Source organism: Branchiostoma lanceolatum, chromosome 12, assembly GCF_035083965.1.
Source record: "Branchiostoma lanceolatum isolate klBraLanc5 chromosome 12, klBraLanc5.hap2, whole genome shotgun sequence".
NCBI classification, from domain to species: Eukaryota; Metazoa; Chordata; class Leptocardii; order Amphioxiformes; family Branchiostomatidae; genus Branchiostoma; species Branchiostoma lanceolatum.
Window position 1 is genome coordinate 14355063 of NC_089733.1, and position 9413 is coordinate 14364475.

Consider the following 9413-nt stretch of genomic DNA (forward strand, 5'->3'; position numbering starts at 1 on the left):
GTATGACCTTATCTTTCAATCCATTAATACCTACTTATTAAAAAAAAATCCGGAAATTGTTCGGGAGTTTGTATACTCTCCAAGCAGAGGAGTGGGTCCGGCAGGTTTTTGACGTGTCTTTAGGCGTTTTTGAGTAGAAAGCCCGACAAAAACGCGTAAAAACACATCAAAACCTGCCGGACCCACTCCTCTGCTTGGAGAGTAGAGTTTGTAGCCATAAAACTCTACGTAAGACACAAAATACTTGACATTACATTGGCAGTGGTATCAGGGAAACCTGTGCTGTAACAAGACAGAAAGAAACCACAGGAGGCAGATATAATTGAAGCCAAATTCCATGTTAAAACATTCTCCATTCCAGTTAATTCTCATCAACATTACATTTTCCAACAGTCAAATCATTTCAGATGTTCTCTAATTCTGCAAAGTTCATCATTAACATCATAATCATTCCAGTTCAAATCCTGTGTCTGGCTGGCTTAGTGTCCATTCTTAGAAAGAGCGGTACTGCGTGCACATTTTAAACTTAATTACACCTTCAGTGCATCGAGATTTATTTACTGAAAAATGTCACATCAGAAAGAGAACCAGTCAGAAACCGAACAAATCCAAATGCCACTATGAGAACCTCTGCTTTTAATATCTGCAGTCTAAAACTCCTTTGACAATTTCTTTTTCTATTTGAATCGGTGCTGATTCGAATCGTTCAATTTTTGGCAGTCTATTGCACAGTTGTAGCCTAGTAAGTTAGGATGTAGAATTTTTTACAGTTTGGCACAAGATTTCAGCTTTGAAAAGAAACGAACACTTTTATACAATTGCTGTATCCTTTCATTGACAAATGCAGTGGATTCTGGCTGGTTTTCCCTAAGAAGTTGAATGTGTTGCTGACTCAACAAGAGGCCATTACTTGTGGAAGGTACTGTTGTTCTGCGGTGCATCTAACACTTTGGTTGAAGACGTAGATGGATCAAGCTTTCTTATTCTTATTTTTTGTATTTTTCGGCACCCAGTACACACTGGGTTTCTTTTTATACAAAAATAGAGCTTTTTTTCAGAAGATATTTTACAACTCCATTTTCTTTTGTCAGAAAATTTGCTCTATCATACAAAATATTTCATCTACCGTTCCTTCAAATATTGACCCCTTCTTGTCATGGAAACATGCAATATATATAACTATCATATGGACATAATTGCCACAATGGCTTGGAAGGGTTTCACAACTATAAAATGTTGTTGACTTTATCTTTGTGCAATAAACATTTCATTTAAAAAAATTTTTTGGTCCATTGTCAAAACAGGAAAAGCAGTCTTTCAGACCTTCCATACCCAGTAGCTATCATAACATTCCCACAGTACATGTAGTGGCTATACACACTCGCTGTCTCTACGTAAGAAATACATCACCTAGCACATGTATAGAGCTATTTGACAGTGAGGCTGCCGTGTTGAAGACCTCAGAATTGCTGTGCTCATATCTGGAATCAAAGTGTACAATGTTAGTGTGGTACAGTCGGGAGGAAAAATGGAAAAGAAAGGTTCTCATGCTCTACAAAAATTGCCTGTAACCACGGTAACGGTGTTACCTTGACGACCTCATGATCAGCCAGGGGCTGAGATACCAGGGAGCCATCCCATGATCCTCTCTGGCCCGGCCAGGTGACCCCTGGGTCACAGGTCGCACACAGGTCATGGGCTGTGGACACAAGCAACATAGAGGCTGATGAAATTGCACTTGGAAATGAAGTATGTGTTTGGGCAGGGGAAAGCTACACGCACGATACAAAGTTTTTAAAACAAGAGTAGCAGCAACGCAAGCTTTTTGAAGCAGACAAGTAGAATCCAGAAAGCTGAAAATCTGGGATGGCAAAAGTCCATGTAGACTGTACAGTGGGATGAACGGACAAAGCGCGGAGACAGCACAGAGCAAGAAAACATGGACAGAAAACTGACAGATTAAATCTGACAAACAAATTATCCATGATTCTAAGCATGGTGTGTAGTTTTCATGTAGCTGCCAAAAATGCTGTCAAATCCATCTCACATCACAACTCATATAATCAGTTTGAGTAAAAGTCATTGCCCAAAAAGATGGGAAAAGGGGAGCTTTTTCTTTGGAGCAATCAATATGGTGGTGGTGCCTCCATGTCCGACCACAACAACACCCTTATAGGTTCTGTAACTTGAACACCTTAGCCCCTCCCAGTCCAAACATGGGGGGACGTCAACAAGGTTCTTGAACAATGGAGGCACCTCCATCACTGTACAAAGGTCGCTGAACCCAAGACAGACTGCCGCCTCAGCTACAAAAACATTTACTGCACATTTCAACGAGCGCAGGAACAAAACTCTTCAGCGGTGACATATTATAAAAACAAAAAGCTTGCTATCTTCGAAGGAATTTGACGAAACATTGCGTTCAGTTGATCCAGTCCATATCACACAGAAATGGCGGCGTTTATAACAGTAAGAAGTGGAACCACCCGTTAGCGATAAAGCCAAACAGGCGCTAGCTTATGTTATCTGTTAGGCCAGCCAACTGCTCCGCTTGATACCATTACAAAGCCAAAGGGAAAACATATGGCCTACTTCAAAAGCTGTCTGTATGCAAACTGCTGAGGTCTTGCCAGATTCTGGTTTCAAACCAAATGGAGCAGAAAAGTCTTGTTCAGAAATGGTTCTCCGTTTGCCAGGGCAGTTTTGTAAGACAAGCTACTCACCCCTTATCTGTGGGTAGAAATAGACTCTCCCCACTTTGCCCCCCTCTTTAAATTTGGTTAGCTTAGGGTGCCAGCAGCGGCTAAAAATAAACAGCCTAAGCACTCGAGTTGTGGATGCAAGCATCGATTTTCAGATTCCTTTCTTGGTTCCCTTTTTAACTTCAAAGATTTTTGTGTTGAGAATTGGGGTACAGAATCTCAGCAGAGCGGTTGGCTTCACAATACTTTGGGATATCAAATATGGGGTATGGGCCCCAGGGCTAGTTGACGTCACTTGGTAAATAATGCATGAATTGGACCCCTGGCAAGGTGTACGTGTCAGGGCACACACAAAAAACATAAACAAGCTACAAGACATCTACAGAAACGCTATCAACCTACATAACTTTAAAGGAAGGAGAAACAGTGACGATCCAAGAACAAGATAGAACCACAAAACAAATCATTAAATCGTGCACCATAAAATGTATGAAGACCTCCTGTAATGCATTTCTTGTTGAATGTACCATTGTTGCCTATCAATGCTTTCGATAGAAACTTTAGAAAGAGTAGCTGCTTTTTCTGCATAACAATGTCATTTAAAACACGTACAAATGTATGCGTGAGTGTTATGTCTATCAGCTACTTAAAATGCACATAGCAAATCAGGGCATGAAATAATACCAGGCACGAATGATGTCATAAAATTACACATAGTGACATTTTTTAGGTATACAAAAATGGACTTATACAGATTTATATACCAAGTGAGACTTTCTCCGGTTGAGATTATGCATCAGGTGTGCTGTTTTGACGCCCTTGCTTTAGAAGAGAGTTCTCCGCTTGAAGTTTGACGTTTTCTTGACGGAGTCTTTCGACTTCTCGGCGCAGCTCACTTTCTCTGTCGTTCCCCACGGGAGACGTCGACTTGTCTTCAGACGAGTTGTCTTCCTTGGCTGCCGTCTCAAGTTTTGCTTCAAGTCTCTCGACGCATTTCTCCATCTCCAAATACTCTCGAATGAGGTCTGTCTTGCTCATGTTGTTCAGACTCTCGGCGTGAAACTGCTCGTAGGTCTCGGAAAAGTCCTTCTCGAAGAAACCGGCTTCCATCCCGAAGTCGTCCTCGGGGGAGTCCGGCATGTCGTCCGAGTTGGAGGTGTCGTTGCTCTGTTGACGCTGAAGGACTTCCAGGTTGGGTGAGTGGAAGGGTGACTGTGTTTCGTGGTCCTCCATGAGGAATTGTGTGGTGTTGTAAGGTGCAACGGTCCGGCCCTCTGCGAACATCATCTCCCGGACGCGCATCGCACGCTTCCGTTCGCGCTCCTCCAAGTCCTTCCTCTCTTCCCAGCTCAGCTTGACGAAAGGCTTCCACTTGCGGCGGAACCGCCTCCTCCCCTCCGCCCCCGAGCCGCGGTGTCCCCTCCGATGGTGTTTTTTGCGCCGATCGTTGAGGTGCTCCAGAGGATGATCGCCCCCGTCGTTGCGGTTGCACTCCCGCTTGCTGTCCGGGGAATCGTGCTCGGCTAGCTCGGTCTCGGTCCGTTCATCGTCCCCCTCCATTCCCTCCGCTTCCGGGCTCACACTGTGCTCTTGATCCGCCATAGAAACGAGCTGTTCTCTTAGTAGCATAAATGCCAGTAAAAATCGTTCCGATCCGCGAAAATCAGCTGAATGTTAGGACTTTAGCAGGCTTTCTTCGTCTCTTGCCTTTTCTGACTGCCGACATTGCTCAACTGCCGCCTGAAGCCACAGCACGGGAAGATATGGACGTAAACACACATATTCTTCCGCTGGTAGGATCTACCATTTCTATTCAGGGGGCATAGCTTAAAGATATCACAATTATACTGAACAATAATTTCTCAATTTCAGTTATTAATACCATTATACATACTAAGATATAATGAAATATCTTGTTGACTGATTTTAACAGAATATAGAGTCCAGTAGGAATATTTTTACAAAATATATGGACTTGCATTGTTGACTTGGTATAAACCAAGTAGTACCATAGTCATAAATCAACATAATGTCCGTACAGAAATCTACTGATTTGCTCGTCTGTTTCTCTCAGTTTATCGCGACAGTTCTTATCATAGACTACTAAGACATCAAAATATCGGTTCAATATTCAGGAATATTACTGAAATTTCAATGGAAGCCACACGTCAACCCCTGCGGATGGATATAGATTCGCCTACTTACAAGATTATCTCACAATAATGGTCAGGTGACCAAATTTACGAGATTCTACCCATTGATCGGTGACAATTTTTGCGATAATTTGGCACTAATACCCATTATGACTAGAATATCTCTCAAAATCTGAAACATTAGGTAGCTCTGGAAAATGAGTGATCCATTATGTTCTTGTGAATCCGAAATGGGGTCTGATTTTGCGAGGGAATGCGGGATTGTACTTGATGTGACACGCCCCCTAAGGTGAGGGGTCAAGACGTTCTCAGCTGGAGTCAACACAACAAGAAAGGGGCGTTTCTCTCATCTTTGCCCCAGTCTGCTGCGCCAGGCTCTTAGCTGGTAAATAATCTTCTGGACAAAACAAAAAAGCTGTTCTTTGCAAAATAAACATATTAAAACCGATAGATCGATCGTAGATGATAACGTTAGAGAATAGTAGATAGAATGGTAGGTGATCAACCGTAGATGATAGCCACAAAGAGTCAATGTCAATATGAACAAGGACTCAGACCCAGAGTATCCTAGCACCTGGACACCACGTCTGGTCAATAGACGTTAAATGAGAATAACAACAACAATATCATATTCCATATTTTATAAATCTGTACTAGTGTCACATACAGCTCAAGGGAAGCCATAAATGAATTTTCAACCTCAATGCTATTTAGCTTCAATTTTCACAGACTGAGTCCAGAGTGAACGTATAGACATCGGTACATTGGAATAACACTAAGAATACGACAATTTGGAAAAAAAAATCGATAGTGAGTGGGTGTTACGTCTGTCTGGAATCGGTGTGACCATATATGAATAATTAACGATAAGGTATGACGTCGATATAACGTTAGATACATTGATTATTAGATACATTGATTAGATAGTTATAAAGCTGCGCGATATTGCAGTATTAACGTCACCAGTAAAGATTTATAACCTAATAAAGTACGACATTGGGTCTTTTTCTTTTTCCAACACATACATTTTGTATCGACTCAATCGACCGTATTGACAAACTGTTCTCCAAAAATAAAATGCTTGGACTGGCCCTTTTCAAAAACAACTTCGAAGCTCGAGCAACATGCACATTGGCTACGGTACCGCACCATGTCCTATTACTGACCCCGAACAAAGTAATTGAGCAATAATTTCACCCCTTGCTAGCTTTGATCGTAATGCAACGACGTGGCTTTGAAGTCCCCATTACAAGCAGGCCTAGTATCTGGGTTTCGAGTTAGAGATCGGCAATTATTTCTGGATTGGAAAAAACAAACACAAGACTGTGGGAATAGGGTACATATCAAAGATAGAAATCGGCAACACAACAGTGGTTCCGCCGGCAAACAAAATGTCTTCAAAATCTGGAAATGAATTCATGGATGAAATGGAAGGGAGAGTTCAAGAAGATTAGGGAGAAAATACATCGGAAAAATATCAGTCTTGGTTAAGTCGCGATTGGCTCTCTACACATGAGCACATCAACGATTTACGATATTTGCCTCTTCTGTATGTTAATGTCATGACGTCAGTGGAGCGCTAGCGTGTGTGTTAACGTTATGAACAAACGTTATATCTACGATTTCTATATGAACACGGATTCCATATTTATGACATTATCCGGGAAACCGTCTTCTGACAGTGGCCAGCTAGTAGCTAGGTCAGTCTGGGGTCAAAGAATCTTGAGGCAGCGAAACGGCATATTTGTACCAAAGGAGCATTCAACACAGTTTTAATATGCATCAACAGTCACTATTAAACCGGATTGTGGGGGTGGTAGGGGGTCTTGGGTGAGCGACTCTGTGCGGCATGTGTGTTTACAAGCTTTATGCTAATCTCCAAGCAGATGTTGGGGTAGAAAATCGTACTGTTTTCTGTCTGGTCGGGCTTCCCTTCAGTGGACGGTAAAAGGAACCAAGTTAGTCTGAAAACAATAGTGATAAATAGTGCTACCCCCCCCCCCCCATTGAACCTCTGCTTGGAGATTACAGTATGCTTTCACTCGTGGATATAAGGAAAGGGCGGAATGAAAAATAAAAGGAGTAACTATGTAGAAAGGAAGGAGTACTAAGCAGGCAGGGACGGTCCAGTTGCTATCGTGTTGAGCTGAGGTCATTGGACCTGTGCATGACTATAAGTATCTACATTTGGGTCAACAAATGTAACAGAAATACTGTATGCTTTAGAAATATGCTCGGAAAAAAATGAGGCAGTTTAATACAAAATGTTGCGAGATTTGCCATCTTATTTCCCAACGTCTACGTTGAATTTGGGTAGCGGTTATGGATCTTTATGACCTGAGGAAATGTATAGGCCTATTCGCTTGGACAAACTGAAGAATAGATTAAGACCATTTCTTAGATTAGTCTGCACCATACTGTTTGGTTTGGTTTCGTAGGGAAAAGGGAACATTTGCCAAACAGGTTGAATGATCTGGGTCGCGAAGTGTAGCTGTTTGGGAAATGATTCAGCCCATTTGTATATGTTTTTTACTATTTTTCAACAATCCAAAGAGTCCATGTTATACCGGTCTAACGTATGATTACTATATATCCAGTGTGTCGTGGATAACACATGCGCGTCCGAGATTTTTCATTTCATGTCTCCCTTTAGATTCCATCGTACGTCGGAGTCAAGAAAAAATATTCATGGTCTCTCCTTTCGCCATTAATGATTTTACGGAAATAGCAGACTTTCAGCTCATGCAAGTATAATCCACATGACGGTTATATTGTACCAGCAACAGATACATCCAGCGAACACATTGGAATTAGAAATGAACGCGCCCCATCGTGTAGACACTAGCTCTAGAGGTTTTCATTCTTCACACGTTCAGGCATTGCAAGAATCATATAAACATTAGGGGTGCCCCTGTATGGCTCAGTTGGTAGCAGCTTCACAGTATAAACTCATGGTTCAATTAGTTGGTAACTGGGAGATCCCGGTTCGAATTCGGGGTTGGACCTGGTTGGAGCTGTATTCGTCTTTCGGAAGGGACGTAGAATTAATGGGGGTCCAGTGATCGAGGAGGTGCCTCGAGTACCGGTTAACGAGCACTACAACAGCCTCATTACTCAGATGGCTGTACTTCAGATGAATATGATATTTACGTAACGTCGTCACGTTCGGAGGAAAATGACAACTATGCCATTATGAAGGGGCCACGTGACCGGGAACCACGGACCACAGTGACAATTGACCGAGGCACTCAGATTGGCGACTGCATGACGTCATGATTGCCTTCGAGCTTGAACTCTACAGCGTACAGTATATTCATGGCGGCGGTGCATGGCAGTGAATATCATTAAGAAAGGCAACACGTGGTTATCAAATCTTGACTACGCGAGACCGTAGAGGTGCATAGTTTGAGACAGTTGGAAGATAAAAAAGGACCATTCCTGAATCCGATTTGAGCCGTTCACATTCCCCGGTTTCCTAACTCGGATTTGGGCCGTTCACATTCACGAAATCTAACCTCCACTATGGCACAACTTGAAATGTGTACACGTGTGCATGTGAATCAAGCAAAGGGACATTAAAATACCATACGTCTAAGGAGAAAGAGAGAAGGTGGCGTTCAAATAAAAGATCGATAACGACACAGCGTTCTCCACATCTATTAATCATGACTCGAAGCTATTGCATTACCGTTAGTTATGCCATTGTTTTGCTCCAGTCATGTAGCGCAGGTGTGGACTCGTTGACTGGAACATATATTTTTAGGGTTCGTTCACCTTTATTGTATAACCCCTGGTGGTTTAGTGGACAAATGCACCAACCACATGCTCATTAGTCGCCGAGCAAGAGTTTCCAATTTCAGTATGTACACTAGCTACAAATCTACATAATTTTCAGACGAAAAATGAGGGTCTGCATGCTCTCTTCCGTAAGGCGTAGGCAGTCTATTTGTATTTCCCGTATTAAATTGGTAGGAAAAGCCATCTTATTCACGTAATTCGTAACGGGGCGACCAAATTTTGCGCAGTTATCCGCCTTGATTTTAGCTTTAATACGTACGGAAGGGATACTTCAAGTGAATTATCATATTCACAGTAAAGCGTTGTCGGGACCCCCCATGAAGACCCTCAATGATATTTCAATATGTCAGAGCAATGCACAGAAAGGCAGACTTATACATGATGAGAGAGATCAATTTGTGTATATTTAATGACGATACTTTATTGAATCACAGATAAACGTAAACACAAGCCATACTTCAACAGTTAGTGACTCAGTACATGTGTGTCACAGCAACGTTTGAACCATTACTAGATCGCGCTACCAGCAGCCCTTCCATGGGACAAGGCCCTAGAAGGACAGGGAGGCAATCAGCATCCAACAGCGAGAGATGTTGTAACGCAGGCTACTCCATAATCCTTTATGAGTCACCATGGTTCATCCCTTTCCTACCCATCTGTTCCCGTCTGTACCTGCACTGTGTATAATTTCCGCCAGTGGGCGCTCCTTCCCGGCGGTGTTTCCCGCGGCCCGGCGCGAGACTTGCCTGTGCCGTGCCGC

General features: G+C 42.6%; 1 protein-coding gene across 2 annotated transcripts; it reads right to left on the reverse strand.

Moving 5' to 3' along the window:
• Positions 1-319: 319 nt before the first annotated feature.
• LOC136445613 (protein HEXIM1-like) lies at positions 320-4452 on the reverse strand. 2 transcript variants are annotated; one of them, XR_010757424.1, is made up of 2 exons: positions 1590-4452; positions 320-1481 (listed from the first exon to the last, which is right to left on the reverse strand). XR_010757424.1 is itself a non-coding variant. In XM_066443719.1 (2 exons), exon 1 carries the CDS (start codon positions 4329-4331, stop codon positions 3492-3494), a length of 840 nt encoding a protein of 279 aa, XP_066299816.1. In that variant the 5' UTR covers positions 4332-4452; the 3' UTR covers positions 320-1699; positions 3467-3491. The 2 variants fall into 2 exon arrangements, 1 of the variants encoding a protein (XP_066299816.1); XM_066443719.1 differs by having other exon boundaries at positions 320-1699; positions 3467-4452.
• Positions 4453-9413: the final 4961 nt, after the last annotated feature.

What these genes read in the sequence shown, in the direction of transcription:
- LOC136445613 (XM_066443719.1), bottom strand. Translation starts at nt 4,331, where the DNA reads ATGCTACTAAGAGAACAGCTCGTTTCTATGGCGGATCAAGAGCACAGT.